This window comes from Mustela putorius, unplaced genomic scaffold (assembly GCF_011764305.1).
Source record: "Mustela putorius furo isolate JIRA1106 unplaced genomic scaffold, ASM1176430v1.1 tig00003983_pilon_pilon_pilon, whole genome shotgun sequence".
NCBI lineage: Eukaryota > Metazoa > Chordata > Mammalia > Carnivora > Mustelidae > Mustela > Mustela putorius.
The window spans coordinates 6528969-6545641 of NW_025422123.1; the positions used below are offsets into that span (position 1 = coordinate 6528969).

Consider the following 16673-nt stretch of genomic DNA (forward strand, 5'->3'; position numbering starts at 1 on the left):
TACCAGACCCCTTCATTTATTTTAATAAATAGTTTAGATTTCAAAACTCATAGTTCACGTAATACTACTTATCAGGTTAGATGAGAGCAGAATGCAAACTATGTTATAACACAGAATCACTATCTTTAAGAAATTATATATCTCATATATAAAATATGAGAAAAAGAAAGAAATGTCTGGCATATAGTACGTACTCAAAATTAAAGTTTCCTTCCTTCAGTGAATAAAAGAGGTTAGAATTATCAACACATCCACTTGCTCTGTGGAGACCTACTAATAAGAGATGTTATTTTTATAATAAGAGCAGGGCCAGGGGCAGCTGGGTGGCCTAGTGGTTAAGCGTCTGCCTTTGGCTCAGGTCATGATCCTAGGATCCTGGGATTGAGCCCTGCATTGGGCTCCCTGCTCGGTGGGAAGCCTGCTTCTCTCTCTCCCACACGCCCTGCTTGTGTTCCCTTTCTCGCCGTGTCTTTGTCAAATAGGTAAATAAAATCTTAAAAAAAAAAAAAAAGAGCAGGATCAATATGTAGTTTTCATGCTGTTTTTTGCTCTTCCCAGCCACACAAATCTTGGAATAAACTTGCTAATTACATACAATTAATATATCTTTCAAACAAAAAGCTGTGGGGATGTGTTAGTCAGTGTTCCTTCTAACAGTCAGTCTTGCAGAATAAGATCCCAGAATGCTAAGTGCAACCCAAATCCTCTTGTTTCCCACACACACCACACCAGATCAAGGCTTAGAAGGTTGTTAGCAAACACAATCACACACTAAAAGTGCTCTTTCTTTCCTTTGCTGTCCTCATGTTATTAGATTACATGTCCAAAGCCAGTGGTTCCTTCCAACTCCACTTATGCCCTATCTCCAGCTGACTTTGCACTTCCACAGGATCCAACAGTCACTCCACAAGTTGGATAATATGCAAAGTCTGAGAAATTATAAAACATATCAGTGCAACTCAGATAAATCTACCTTTTTTATTTCAAGCAAAGAATTAGGTAGAAGGACCACTAATATCTCCTGACAAAATGACTTCTAAATCCCATAAACACTGTTGATAGGCTGATTATTTGGAAAGTAATCTCTTCCAAAAGGTCTGGAGTATCACAAATTTTAAAATGTCAAAGTTGTTTGGGATGTACCCTGTATTCTCCAATAGGGATGGTGTACTATAAAACCACTTTTGATTCTAGGCCTGAGATTGTAGGTCTTCTCTCCTAAAATCACCAAATCTTCCTCTCTCCAGCAATGGAACTAAGTAATTAATTAATGACTGATCGATGGTTGCCAGGTGCTGAGAGAACAGAGTTGAACAGGCTGATATGCTTACCTTTAAATAGTTGTTAGCTGAAAATTTTAAGGTCTTTCCAAATGCTACTTAATTCTTACTATAACCCTAGAAAGTAGGTATCATTGTGCCCATTATATGGGTTAGAAACCGGATTCACATCAGGTCACTGACTTGTCCAAAGACAGACACTTATCAAGGTGGAGCCAGGAGTGGAATAGGTAGGTGGTCACCTCCAAAACCCATGCACTACACCACTGCCTGGCAGGAATGCCCAGTGATGGTGAAGAAATGAAAGAGTGGATATCAACACTGACTGGAAGAATTTACCTGATGGTTCACTCAGGAAAGGAAGGGGAAGAAAGCAAACAACCTGACCAGTGGGACCCTGGACGTTCTTAATGTTGGCACAAAGTGTTCTTTTCTCATCCTATCTTTGATAAGATCTGCTCCATCCTGACGATTATCATCCCTTTCCACATCCCAGGTCAAAATGTGAACAATGGGGTAGATGCTACTGGGCATAAAATTTCAATTAAAAAAAACAAAATGCTTTCTATTAAGTAGAATTATTCATCAATGAGCTACTGCATGTCTAAGCATGGCATCTAACACAGAAACCATAAAATAAAAAGACCCAATTAACTACAGTTAAAAAAAAGAAGAAGAAGAAGAAAGAAAAACCAAAAGAAAATTTTTAAAATTTAAAAATATTTGTTAAATATATGGCAAGGGCAAAAAGCTATTATCTTTAATGTTCATTCATTCAATTATTATTTACTGAGCACCTACTGTATATCAGGTTCTGTTTCTCGGTATCATGGATGTGAACAAGACCAAGTCCCAGCCCTCATGGAGTCAACAAATCAACCAGACCTATCCTAAGACTCCAAGAGAAAAACAATTAGAAGACATAAACAAAAACAGAAATACAAATGGTAAATAAATTAAAACAAGATTTTTTTTTGTGTACCAAATTAGCAGAAGTTTCAAATTTTGTGGTGTTGGCAAGGGTATGGAATATGGACTTGGTCACTTACTTATCTGAGAGTGGGTTTCAACCAGCTCTTAATGATAAAACCCAAACTGTCCTCAAGTTTAGCCTGAACACATTTAAAATACTAAGATGGCAAATGACATACCCAATATCCAAAGTAGATAAAGAACTGATAAAACTCAACACTTGAAAAACAAATGACCCAATTAAAAAATGGGCAAAGGGGGACACCTGGGTGGCTCAGGTGGTTGAGCAGCTGCCTTTGGCTCAGGTCATGATCCCAGCGTCCTGGGATTGAGTCCCGCATCGGGCTCCTTGCTCGGCAGGGAGCCTGCTTCTCTCTCTGCCTCTGCCTGCCATTCTGTATGCCTGTGCTCACTCTCTCTCCCTCTCTCTCTCTCTGACAAATAAATAAAATCTTAAAAAAAAAATGGGCAAAGGATGTGAACAGAAATTTCTCCAAAGAAGACATACAGATGGCCAACAGACACAAGTAAAGATGGTCAACACCCCTTATTATTGGGGAAATGCAAATCAAAACTGTAAGATATCAGAATGGCTAAAATCAAAAACACAAAAACAACAACAAACGCTGGTGAAGAGGTAGAGAAAAGGAACCCTCATGCACAGCTGGTGGGAATGCAAACAGGTATAGCCACTGTGGAAAACAGCATGGAGGTTCCTCAAAAAGTCAAAAATAGAATTACTATATAACACAGTAATTGCAATGTTGGGTATTTACCCCCCAAATACAAAAACACTAATTCAAAGGGATATATGCACTAGTATATTTCTAGGAGAATTATGTACAACAGTCAAATTAGGGAAGCAGCCCAAGTGTCCATTGATTGATGAAGAGGTAAAGAAGAGGTAGTATAGAAGTAAAATGGAATATTACTCAGCCATAAAAAAGAATGGGATCCTGCCATTTGCAACAACATGGATGGAGCCAAAGAGTATAATGCTGAGCTAAATAAGTCAGTCAGAGAAAGACAAATACCATATGATTTCACTCACATGTGGAATTTAAGAAGCAAAACAAATGATCAAAGGGGAAAAAGAGAGAGAGACAAATGAAGAAAGAGACTCTTTAACTATAGAGAACAAACTTATGGTTACTAGAGGGGAGTGGGTGGGGGTTTGGGTGATGGGGGCTGAGGAGTGCACTTGTCCTGATAAGCACTGGATGATGTATGACAGTATCAAATTACTATATTGTACACCTGAAACAAATATAATACTGTAACCTCCATGCTGTTTTCCAGAGTGGCTGCACCAGCTTGCATTCCCACTAACAGTGTAGGAGGGTTCCCCTTTCTCCGCATCCTCGCCAGCATCTGTCATTTCCTGACTTGTTAATTTTAGCCATTCTGACTGGTGTGAGGTGATATCGCATTGTGGTTTTGATTTGTATTTCCCTGATGCCGAGTGATATGGAGCACTTTTTCATGTGTCTGTTGGCCATCTGGATGTATTCTTTGCAGAAATGTCTGTTCATGTCTTCTGCCCATTTCTTGATTGGATTATTTGTTCTTTGGGTGTTGAGTTTGCTAAGTTCTTTATAGATTCTGGACACTAGTCCTTTATCTGATATGTCGTTGGCAAATATCTTCTCCCATTCTGTCAGTTGTCTTTTGATTTTGTTAACTGTTTCCTTTGCTGTGCAAAAGTTTTGATCTTGATGAAATCCCAATAGTTCATTTTTGCCCTTGCTTCCCTTGCCTTTGGCGTTGTTCCTAGGAAGATGTTGCTGCGGCTAAGGTCAGAGGTTCCTCAAAATGTTGAAAATAGAACTGCCCTATGACCCAGCAATTGCACTACTGGGTATTTACCCTAAAGATACAAACGTAGTGATCCAAAGGGGCACGTGCACCCGAATGTTTATAGCAGCAATGTCCACAATAGCCAAACTATGGAAAGAACCTAGATGTCCATCAACAGATGAATGGATCAAGAAGATGTGGTATATATACACAATGGAATACTATGCAGCCATCAAAAGAAATGAAATCTTGCCATTTGCGACAACATGGATGGAACTAGAGCGTATCATGCTTAGCGAAATAAGTCAAGCAGAGAAAGACAACTATCATATGATCTCCCTGATATGAGGAAGTTGTGATGCAACATGGGGGCTTAAGTGGGTACGAGAAGAATAAATGAAACAAGATGGGATTGGGAGGGAGACAAACCATAAGTGACTCTTAATCTCACAAAACAAACTGAGGGTTGCTGGGGGGAGGGGGTTTGGGAGAAGGGGGTGGGATTATGGACATTGGGGAGGGTATGTGCTTTGGTGAGTGCTGTGAAGTGTGTAAACCTGGTGATTCACAGACCTGTACCTCTGGGGATAAAAATATATGTTTATAAAAAATAAAAAAATTAAAAAAATATATATATAATACTGTATGTTAACTATACTGGAATTAAAATGAAATGAAATGAAATGAAAATTTTTATACCTGCAGATTTTGCATTCATTAAGCATTTCTGTAAGAACTTACTGTATACCAGGCAGTGCTTGAGGTACTGGGGACCCAAAGATGAAGAAAATGTAGAAAGATCTGGGCCCTAAAAGAGCTTAGTCAAGTCAGGGGGACAAATGAAATTTTTTTAAAGTAACAGTTTCGTATATGTTCTAGCACAAAGAAAAAAAAGGCTAAAATGTATATTCCTGGGCTCCACCACGGAGGTTCTGAATCCATCGATCAGAAATGAGATCCAAGAAAGGTCTCTTGACCACTACAAGGTATTGTGGTGCAAGTTACCTCAGGCCAAACTGGGGCACAAAATGGTCTAGACTATGGGTGGGGCTGAACCAATGGTCCCAGCAATAGGACTTTGCAGGGCTTAACAGTCAAATGCAGAATGTCTTGGTCAATTAGATTTGATTAATTGATGGAAACATTTCCGTGATAAGATAGAAAAGGATCAAGTCACACTTGCTACTGGTGGGCTTTGACACTGGGTTACACACAGTTCAGCTTTGACAATTCATCCTCTTTGGCACAGCAAGTCAAACATTTTTAAAAAAACCTACCCTAAGGACATAATCAGGTTTTAGTCAAAATATTAGTAGGATTACAGAAATTATTTAAGAGTTCTGAATAAATAAGAAGAGGATGAAGCTATTCTTAATTACTTTTCCTTAGAATGCTGGCTAGGGGTAGAGAACACTGAGGGAAAGAGTGCTCCACTCTGTGTCCCTCAGATTCAGGCTCTGTTTTGCAAATGTTTTCTGGTTACCATGACAACTTCTGGATGTCTCCGTATAAATGGGAAATTGGGAACCTCATTTAAAAAAATGATTAGTGTGTTCTTTTTATCCTGGTAAGCTCATTCTGTGCTGACAAATTATATTCTGACAGCTACGTTGTAATCTAAAACATACTTTTTTAGAGGCTCCGAATAATAAAGTGTTTCCAGGGGTTCCTTTATATTTTTATGTATTTGCTTTCAATGAATTCGAGAGATAAACTGAAGCACTGAATAACTGCTATACTTTTTAAATAACTCAGAAATATGTCCTCCCTTGAAAAAGTTGATGTATGTCACTTTGATTATTGTACTTGTGAGGTATAATAAAAGGAAAGAGCAAAAGCTTCTAAATCAGTCAGACTTGAAGATGAACCATGACCCTGTCACTTGCTAGTTAGTTGTGTGACCTTGGGTAAGTAGTCTAACTCTTTGAGCCTTAGTTTCCAGCTATAAAATAAGAACCAAAAATAATATATACATACAAGTGTTCACAGCAATGCCAAGTCTATTGAGCAGGTTCTCAATATAACACGGTGGCTATTACTACTAAAGAAAAAATAAAAAGCAAGCAGAGAAACATCTAAAACCCATCAGACTTGGTTTAAAAGAAATTGGGCTTTACCTAGAAAAACAATGAATATATAAAAAAATAAGGCAAAACCAGCATCATTAGGATTGAACTTTGTCAGGTTTTAGCTATATATGATACTATTATTAGCTACACAGCACTAATAGGAAAACACTGTTGGAATTCTGTAAGGTGGTGGAACATGACAGATCCTCTGGCACAAAAAGTTTAAAGTTCTCAAAACTTTAGAAAACAATAGTCTGAAAATATGCCATCAGCTAAAGTTAATGCATAACTTTGAAATATCAAAGCTTTTAAATAATAGAGGTCATGGTGAACCAGGGCCAGGAGCCCTCCCTCGGTAACCTATTCAAGATGAGAGAATGTAATTGTGAGGGGAAGGCCTTGGTTTCTGTAGGGATGAGTCACCTCTAGAGGAAGGTTAGCATCATGGCAGGGACAGGTTTCTCTATTTGTTTTCTAACAGCAGGTACAAATTAAGTTTTTCTCTCTTTCATAGTTGGTTGGTGGCCAGGACTCAGTTATATCCTGTATCTCTAGGTTTGCTCTTTATTAAACTGTGTATGGAGAATGAGGATTTTTAGTAGGGAATTCTAAATCTTTTGTCATTATACTCCCTAATTCTGAATCCACTTTTATTTCTTAAGCTTCAATTATCATGACAAATAAGAGCATGGTGGATAATCACATGGGCAATGAATGTTGAAGCAAAACACAAATGCAAAACACTAAAGCAAAACAAGGTATTTGGAAATTAAAAAATACATAAAACTTTCTTTAAATGAAAATAATAATTTCAAGGTTCTTAAATCCATGCTATATGTGGCACATAAGCTCAACCTATATAAGTTAGTCTATTGGAAAGTATTCATGCGGAACTGGCAAAATAAATAAACAAACAACAGCAAAACCAAAAATCCAGAGTAACAGATGTCAGCAGCACGCTTTCACTATCTGATTTTGGTTTCCATTTATTTATCTTATATCTAAAGCAGTACAATCTGGAGAGTAGAAATGGACAGGAAGAAAAAGTCATTTGATAGAGATTTTCTCAGACATCTTATCCCCCCTGCCCCCACCTTACTAACCTTACCTAATGCTTGTTATTTAAGACAAGGTAAAACAGGGAACTCAGGGAGCATGGTTTACAAAGGAAAGTGCCAAGAATATAGAATGGGGAAAAGGCGGTCTCTTCAACAAATGGTGCTGGGAAAAGTGGATGGCTACATGCAAAAGAATGAAACTGGAGCAGCTTATTACACCATACACAAAAATAAACTCAAAATGGATTATAGACCTGAATGTGAGACCTGAAACCATAAAAGTCCTAAAAGAAAACATAGGCAGTAATCTCTTTGACACTGCCCTTAGCAACATATTTATGGATATGTCTCCTCAGGCATGAGAAACAAAACCAAAAATAAACTATTGGGACTACACCACAATAAAAAGCTTTTGCACAGCAAAAGAAACCATCAACAAAACAAAAAGGCAACCTAGTGAATGGGAGAAGATATTTGCAAATGATAAATCTGATAAAAGGTTAATATCCAAAATATATAAAGAACTGATACAGCTCAACACTCAAAAAATAAATAATCTAATTTAAAAATGGGCAGGAAAAAAAAAAAAAGAACATGCTCACTCAGTACTTAACATGCAAAAAACCCCAAAAATGGTTAGAAGACATGAACAGACATTTCTCCAAAGAAGACATACAGATGGTGAACAGACACATGATGATCATCATCACTTACCATCAGGGAAATACAAATCAAAACTACAATGAGATATCACCCCTCACCTATCAGAATGGCTCGTATTAAAAAGACAAGAAATAACAAGTATTGGAAAGGATGTGAAGAAAAGGGAGCCCTTGTCCACTGTTGGTGGGAATGCATACTGGTGCAGCCACTCCAAAAAGGTATGGAGGTTCCTTGAAAAACTAAAAATAGAACTTCCATATGATCCAGTAATTCTACTATTGAGTATGTACCCAAAGAACAACAACAAAAAAAAAAACACTAATTCAAAAAGATATAGGCATCCCTATATTTATTGCAGCATTATTTATAATAGCCAGGATATGGAAGCAACTCAAATGTCCACCAGTAGATAAATGGATAAAGAAGATGTAGTCTGTAGAAGCAACGGAATATCACTCAGCCATTAAAAAGAATGAGATCTTGCCACTTGCAACAACATGGATAAACCTAGAGGGCATCATGCTAAATGAAGTTAAGTCAGACAGAAGGACAAATCCTATGTTCTCTTACTTTTATGTGGAATCTAGAAAACAAAATGAATAAATAAAACTCTTAAATACAAATAGACTCTTAATACAAAGAACTCTTAAATACAAAGAACAAACTGGTGGGTTGCCAGAGTGGAAGTAAATGAGGATGGGCAAAATAGGTGAAGGGGATTAAGAGGTATAAACTTTGAGTTATAAAATAAATAAGTCACAGAGATTAAAAGTACAGCATAGCAAATATAGTCAGTAATACTGTAGTAACATTGCATGGTGCCAGTGGTGACCAGACTCATGGTGGCAAGCATTAAATAACATACAGGCTTGTCAAATCACTTTGTTGTATGCCCAACACTAATGTAACATCACATGTTAACTATATTTCAATTAAGGGACACATGCACCCGAATGTTTATAGCAGCAATGTCCACAATAGCCAAACTATGGAAAGAACCTAGATGTCCATCAACAGATGAATGGATCAAGAAGATGTGGTATATATACACAATGGAATACTATGCAGCCATCAAAAGAAATGAAATCTTGCCATTTGCGACAACATGGATGGAACTAGAGCGTATCATGCTTAGCGAAATAAGTCAAGCAGAGAAAGACAACTATCATATGATCTCCCTGATATGAGGAAGTGGTGATGCAACATGGAGGCTTAAGTGGGTAGAAGAAGACTAAATGAAACAAGATGGGATTGGGAGGGAGACAAACCATAAGTGACTCTTAATCTCACAAAACAAACTGAGGGTTGCCGGGGGGGGAGGGGGTTTGGGAGAAGGGGGTGGGATTATGGACATTGGGGAGGGTATGTGATTTGGTGAGTGCTGTGAAGTGTGTAAACCTGGTGATTCACAGACCTGTACCCCTGGGGATAAAAATATATGTTTATAAAAAAAATAAAAAAATAAACAGAGAAGGAAATGCCACTGGTAATAATAAGCTGTTCATTTGGGGAACTCTTTCCACACCACCCCCACACCCATTCCTTTACTTCACTGTCACTGGGTGAAAGATTTGTGACTATTCATCTTCAGTCAGTAACTGGTTGGGGTCAGGGCCTCTGTCCAAGCTTAGTCAGTCCTGGCTCCTGTGTAGGGCTTCCAGGTGAAATATAGGCACCCAGTTAGGTCCAAATATAAGATTAGCAATAAGTAAGATTTAGTATAAATATATCCCAAATATTGCATTGAGGCATACTTACTACATTCCATGGCAGTATTTGCAAATCTGCCAACAACAGGGGCAAATACATACAGCCCATCTCATGTTCCATGTATTGTTCTAAATGCCATATAAATATTAATTCCCTAAATACACGAAAATATATGGATATGTAAACATATGCTGATGTTTGGATGATCTGAGGTTAGGAATAATGAACTGTGTATTTTTAAATTTTAAAAGCTATGCAAAAATTCCTATGATTAAAACAATTAAGGAGTTTTCATTGGTTATCTGTAAACTAATTTGCATAAAATTGAAAATATCAAAGTTGTGAGTCTAGATTTCAGTCCCTGCTCATTAACTAAGCCAAATGACCTTGGGAAAGTTTCAATTCTCTGAATCTAAGATTTTTTATCTGTAACATGAGATTTGGATGAGATTCTTTTTAAGGTTGTGCTGTCGCTAAAATTCTATTAGATCGTATAATATGCGAAAGCAACTTGCAGAGAAAAGTTTATTACCTCTGCAATCATTCTGTTCGTGTCTCCTAAGAAGAGCAAATTTAGAGCTTCTTCCTCCGTGGCTGCCTGATGGAGAGACAGGTTTTTCAGGTGAATGTTCTGATCAGGGTCCTCCAATATTGTCACTTTCCTAGGGAAATGGGAAGCAACAAAACAAGGGACTTTGAGAATGAAAAGAACTTGAGGTCTTCTTATAGGTTTATTTTTAAAATGCTGTAGAATACTACATCTTGAACTTATAAACTCAAACAATACACAAGACACCATACAGTACTGGATTCACATCAAACACCGACATCCCCTTGATAGTACTATTAAATAGTTTGGGGGCTGAAAAGTATATCACAAGCTCCTTCTGTCTTTGCAATCATCACTAAACCATACATATTGTTGTTCAATTAAAAATGCAAATAAATAATCTTCTACCTATATATCAGAAAAGTTGGCCACATTGCTTTTTCTCTGTCATAATTCAGTTTCTTACCTAGAAAATGCACGGATTCTTCTTCTGATTTTTCCCTTTTGTTCAATTTCATATCACTTTCAATTTACATAACCTTTCAAACTGGTTAGCTCATCAATTTAAACATGCTGGAAATTGAAGTATCTGTCATCTTTCCCGCAGTTATTACCTTGTCTAGTTTTCTTATCAAGATGAGTTTTAAAATCCTCAAGAAGTTTTATAATAAAGTTTTAGTTTGTCATTAATATTTTCATGTCCATCAAATGTATTTCTTGATCCTTTTTTGTAAAAAAAAAATTTTTTTTTTTATAACATAGCATTTCCCTCCATTACATCCTTATGGCCAAAGCTTTAGGTCTGGAATTATGTTCATCTATTACAACTGCCTTCATTTTCTTCCCAAGTGAATCTTAACCCTGTTTCCCAAGTTGGATTATCAATACTCTCCTTGGAGTCCTTTTAGGACTTTCTGCGACTGAATACAATGTGAACTCCCTATACTCTGCTTCAAAGACCCACCGACTCAAGCAATAAAATTACTAGAGAGAGTTCCCTTCTGACTCTTGAGTTTCACCTCCTTGATTTTCTTAAGAATTGTCAAGGAAAGAAAATCTTATAATTCACTAGTACTGCCAAAAAGTACCTTGGCTTATCTGCACTTGCTTAAGGCATTCAGAATTGATACAAATGAAGGCTGGCATCATCTAGCATTACTTCTCCTTTAAAAATATAAATAGCCAATGGACTTGTGTCACTTGTCTATAAAATCACATTTAGAATACCTTAAAAATAAAGATTTGCAAATATCATTATTTTTCTTCCTTCCATTTGGTAAAAAGGTCATCTGAGCTTTCATATGTAGTTTGTGGGTAACATACTAACTGATAGAAGAAAATGTAGTTCTAACAGCACATCTGTGACCAATATGTCACTAATAATATAGTCCTTTGCCAAGTTTTGGACTTCTTTTTGTCTCCTTCAACAATACCAACTAAGATGGAAAAAGATCTTTTCCCTTAATGAAAACAAGTGTATTTTATTTATTTTTCAACAAGATTCATAAGTGAACATATTAAAAATGCTTAAGAGTTGAAAAATGCTTGGAAAACATGAAGGCATTTTTAACTGAAATGGATGAATTGTCGTCTATTTTTAGGAACCCTCTCTGTTCCTTAAACTTTAGATCCACCCTGACTTTATAAAGTGCTCGAGAAGGTTTAGCTAAATTCAATCACTAGGGACACAGAAGTCAGAATTCTTCCTAAATCCACTGTTTCTGGATGCAAGAAATTAAGTAATACTGGAAGGAAGATGAAAACAGGAAACAAGGGAGGAAATGGTACATTCAGAATTAAAATAGAAGAGAGTTTATTTTCAACACAGAGATAAAAATCAATTCTCTAGCTCTGAGGCCAAGCCATCTGTGATACATGTTGAATGACCAAGCCAGAGACAGCACTATCTTGTGCAAGTTCAGAAAAGGGGTGGCTGGGGGAGGAAATCATTCAAAGAAGAGAATGCTCATGCTCTTTGGGCACCCAAAGTATGCCAGGCACCAGCATTGTTTCATTTAATCCAGTTTTCTTATCTTGGCTGCACATCAGAATGACCTGGGGAACTATAAAGCAAATAATAAAAAGCTGATGCTGGGTCCCATCCTAAGAGATATTGATGTGATGGTTCTGGGGCTTGGTCTGGGAAAAAAAAAAAAAAAAAAAAAAAAAAAAAAAACCAAACTCATGAAAACTCCAAGTGAGTCTACCATATAGTCAAGATTGAAAGCCACTGACTTCATCTTTAATAACCCTATAAGGTAAATACATGGGGGTAGAGATTTCTGGTTTCTTTATCTTTACTTTCCCCCCAGATCCACCCCATGCCCAAAGGGGAAAATTGCTCATCTTATGGGCTGCAGGAAGTTACCATTGAGCTATACCTACCAATAGGCAAGATCAGTGTGAATTTTAAAAAGCTAGTCTTTTCACAGGAAGTTTCTTGTCTACATCCCTGACTTCCCATACAGTTGATGGGTCAACTAAGTCACCCAGCAGCCACTGCAATAACTAATGCTCAACTGGGGATTATGATCTACTTAAACATCCATACGGTTTTTAACATTACCGAATCAAAAAAACCCCAAGTACTGGTAGGGACTCACCTTACTCACCATTACTTCACTGAAATAAGAAATGCAGAAAACAAGCAGGTTTGGAATTATGAAAGTGTTCATTTGTTAGGCAGCCTAAATAGATCACTGATTTGGGATTATATTTACACAGAATAGTTAGACGCATAAGGTATAAGTGTGAAAGGTCATCAGAGGCATTTGGCTAAGCTACTTCTTTCTTCTAAATCATTCAGAACCTTTGATCTCCAGTGTGGCTACTTCAGGGCTACTACACTTCTGTATGTACTTCCAGATCCTTGCCTAGTTTTGTCACTTTGATCAAAATACAACTTGCACACACTCGCAAATTATCTGTTCGAACTTTCAGTTGTCTTTTGTGACCCATTGCTATGCATCTCTCTGATGGTTTTCTGATATTATATTTCCCTCACAATTGTCTGATTTCTTGCCCATGGAGGTTTTGAAAAGTAAATGAAATTGCAGGTTGGTGTTCAATTTACTTTGGCTTCTTTCATGATTCTCTCTCTACTTAGGGCTCATCTGTGGCCACCCTATAAAAGGCTCTACCTCTGGCATCCTTCTGGAATCTTCTGTGGTGCAACTTTCTCTCTCCAGTCAGGATCTCCCTTGCCAGTTCTCCTCCTCAGATTCTTTCCTGGTTTCTGCCTAATCCCTTGGGCATGAGACTTTGTACTTTCCTTCATAGCCCTGCCTGTCTTCACTGAAAATCCCTTTTGCATTAAGCCTGACAGCCAACGTGTCAGCCCCACCCACACTCATGCCTTTACTCACAGAAGCCCAGCCTAAGCCATGCCCTGGGTACTAACTCTTGCCTAGGTGGGCTAACCTGGGAGTGAGAATGTTTTAAACTTTGTTGCTAATGAAATGCATTTTCAAAGGTGGGAAAAATAAGAACTATTAGCAAAAGTTTCTCACCAAGTTGCTTCTCCTTCCTTGGCATTTTTCTTTCCCTCTCTCTCTCACAAATCAATAGCTATTTCCTGAATCCTTAGTCCACCACTCAATTCTGACTATAATTTTCATGGGCTTGAAAGAGGACTTTATTAGAGTTTCTTAAATAAACATCCTAATTCCAAGATGGAAACCCCCCAAACTATTTATTTGATTCTTTTTGAAAGGGCCTGTGAATAGTTTTCCCTACAAAATGTTTCTAAAATGTTTAGATTTCAAGCAAAAAGTCACTGATAGCCTTAACTTGGATACCTAAGTGGAAAAGTTCAGCTAAGTATACTCGGCCTGTTTAATGATGGGGAAGAAGCAGGCTTTGTGTTTTCTCTGTAAACAGAGAATCTTTTCCATTTGGCTAAGTAGTTGGAATTTGTACACTCTAACTGGCTGGAAGACAGAGAAAGAGCAATAGCCAAGCTCTTGTTCTCAATAATGGAGGCCATCAATGAAAGAACCCTCCCCTCCCCACACACTACCTCCACAACATTCCAATACCACCAACTTGCTGAACAGGAACTTTCCAGGAGTTACTGCAATGAATCTGGCTTCTCATTTTCATATTGTAAACATGTGTTGCCATGGTGCTAATTTTTCCCCCCTACTTGCAAATGTCCTGTGTGATTGGGCAGGCGATGCCCTACATAAGGACACTATGTCTAAGGGGGTGCAATTCACATCATAAGTTTATATATTTATTATGAAAAAATGTCTGTCAGAGGGCAGTAAGCATCTTCTAACAAAACTAGCATATTACAACAGTTTTCCAACAGATGGCAGGGGTGCCTTTTAATAATTCACATGAAGTTGCTATCCAGAAAAGAAGTAGCCCTCTCTAGTTAATTACCTTGACTCAGAAATATCAATAGCAGGTCAGACTCATGAAAACAGAAGGGTGTCCAGTCAGGTTCTTCTAAATAAATGGATATGTTGCACATGTTGTAAATACAGTCACACTATTCATTTTAATGAAGAAAACACTCTCTCCTTCAGTGGTTTTCAGCCTCTCCCCCACCCCCACCCCAACACACATTCTCAGAAGCTCTTTAATGGTAAAGATTTGAGAAAAAGAAAGATGCAAATTTTTAGAAGATATGTAAGTGGAACTATCCTTCCTGCACTTAAACAATTTTAAAGGTAGATTTTCTTCAGATTGACTAAAAATTTAAGATTTCCTCTTTTGTATAAATAATTAAAACATATCCCTTGAGGAAGTTTTCCAAACCTGTAATACATTTTTATATTGGTCTTAACCTAGACAGAAGGGACTAAAAAGAAATGATATTTTTTCTGTTTATTGAAAATACTTTCTAGTAGGTTGGAAAACATTTCTTTTCTTTATAGTTTTATCTAATATTGTATCTTTTTACTGATAATGAAGAATATACCAGTCACATGACATTTTAAAAACTAAGTTATTTAATTTCACCTACTAAAAATACCAGTTTCTCTACTAAATATTTAAGGAATCAGTTATTTCAATTCTCAATAATCTCTTTCAGAAGAAAGAAGCAGAAGAACTATTTCCTAACTCATTTTATGGGAATTACCTAATATCAAAAATATACAAAGACGTTGCAAGAAAACTATAGACTAATATCACTCATGAACACATATGCAAAAATCTTCAACAAAATATTAGCAAATCAAATCCAACAAAGTAAAAAAAGAATTTATGCCACAACCAAGTGAGATTTATCCCAAGTATATGTGGTTGGTTCAACATTCAAAAATCGATTAATGTAATTCATCATATCAGGCTAAAAAAGAAAAACCACGTGATTATATCAATAGGTACAGGAAAAGTAACAAGATCTACCATCTATTCATGATAAAAACTCAGTAAATAAGGAATAGAGGGGAACCTTCTCAAGTTAATAAAGACTACTACCAAAAACCTAGAGTTAACATCATAATTAATGGTGAGAAACTCAAAGCACTTCCACTAAGATCAGATATAGGACAAGGGTGTCCCTTTTACCACTGCTTTTCAACATTGTACTGGAAATCCTTGCCAATGCAACAATGCAAGAAAAGGAAATAAAAAGTATACAGATTGGGAAGGAAGACCTATAACTGTTCCTGTTCACAGATGACATAGTCATATATGTAGAATACTGAAAGAATTGACAACACAACTTCTAGAACCATAGTAATAAGAGCAATATTGCAGGATACAAGGCTAATATACAAAAGTTAATTGCTTTCTTATATTCCAGAAATGAACAAGTAAAATAAAATTAAAAACACAATATCACTTACATTAGCATCCAAAAAATATGAAATACTTAAGTATAAATCAAACAAAATGCACGTAAGATCTATTTGAGGAAAACTACAAAACTTTGGTGAAAGAAACCAAAAAAGATATATTCCATGTTCATGGATAGGAAGATTCAATACTGTCCCGATGTCAGTTCTTACCAACTTGATCTATAGATTTAATGCAATCCCAATAAATTCCTTGTTATTTGTGGATATTGAAAAGGTGATTCTACAGTGTATATGGAGACACAAGGGACCCCCAAATACCAAAAACAATATTAAGGGAGAACAAAGTTGGAGGATCAATATCATTTGACTTCAAGATTTACTATAAAACTATAGTAATCAAGACAGTGTGGCACTGGTGAAAGCATAGATAAACAGATCGATGGAATGAAATAGAGAGCTCAGAAATAGATCCACATGAACACAGTAAGCTCACGTTTGGCAAAGCAGCAAAGACAATACAGTAGAGCAAATATAGTCTCTTTAACAAATGGTGCTACAACATTGGACATCCACATGCAATAAATAAATAAATAAATAAGAAATAAAGAAAGAAAAGAGAAAGACCTGCTATCCAAAATATACAAAGAACTCTGAAAATTCAGCAATAAGCAGACAGACAATCCAATTCAAAAATGGTCCAAAGACTTTAACAGATCCCTTACCTAATAAGATATATGGATGGCAAATAAGCATATGAAAAGATGATTCAAATCTTATTTCATCAAAGAAATGCAAATTAAAATGAGATATCACTACAAACC

General features: G+C 36.7%; 1 protein-coding gene across 3 annotated transcripts in view; it reads right to left on the reverse strand.

The window, feature by feature from the left end:
* The window catches only part of KIF6 (kinesin family member 6), a 454418-nt gene that overhangs the window by 315363 nt on the left and 122382 nt on the right, over positions 1-16673 (reverse strand). For all 3 annotated transcript variants that reach the window (XM_013062608.2, XM_013062612.2, XM_013062603.2), the window contains one exon: positions 10082-10211. In XM_013062608.2, the coding sequence (XP_012918062.1) occupies positions 10082-10211 (130 nt within the window). The remainder of the gene's footprint in view (positions 1-10081; positions 10212-16673) is intronic.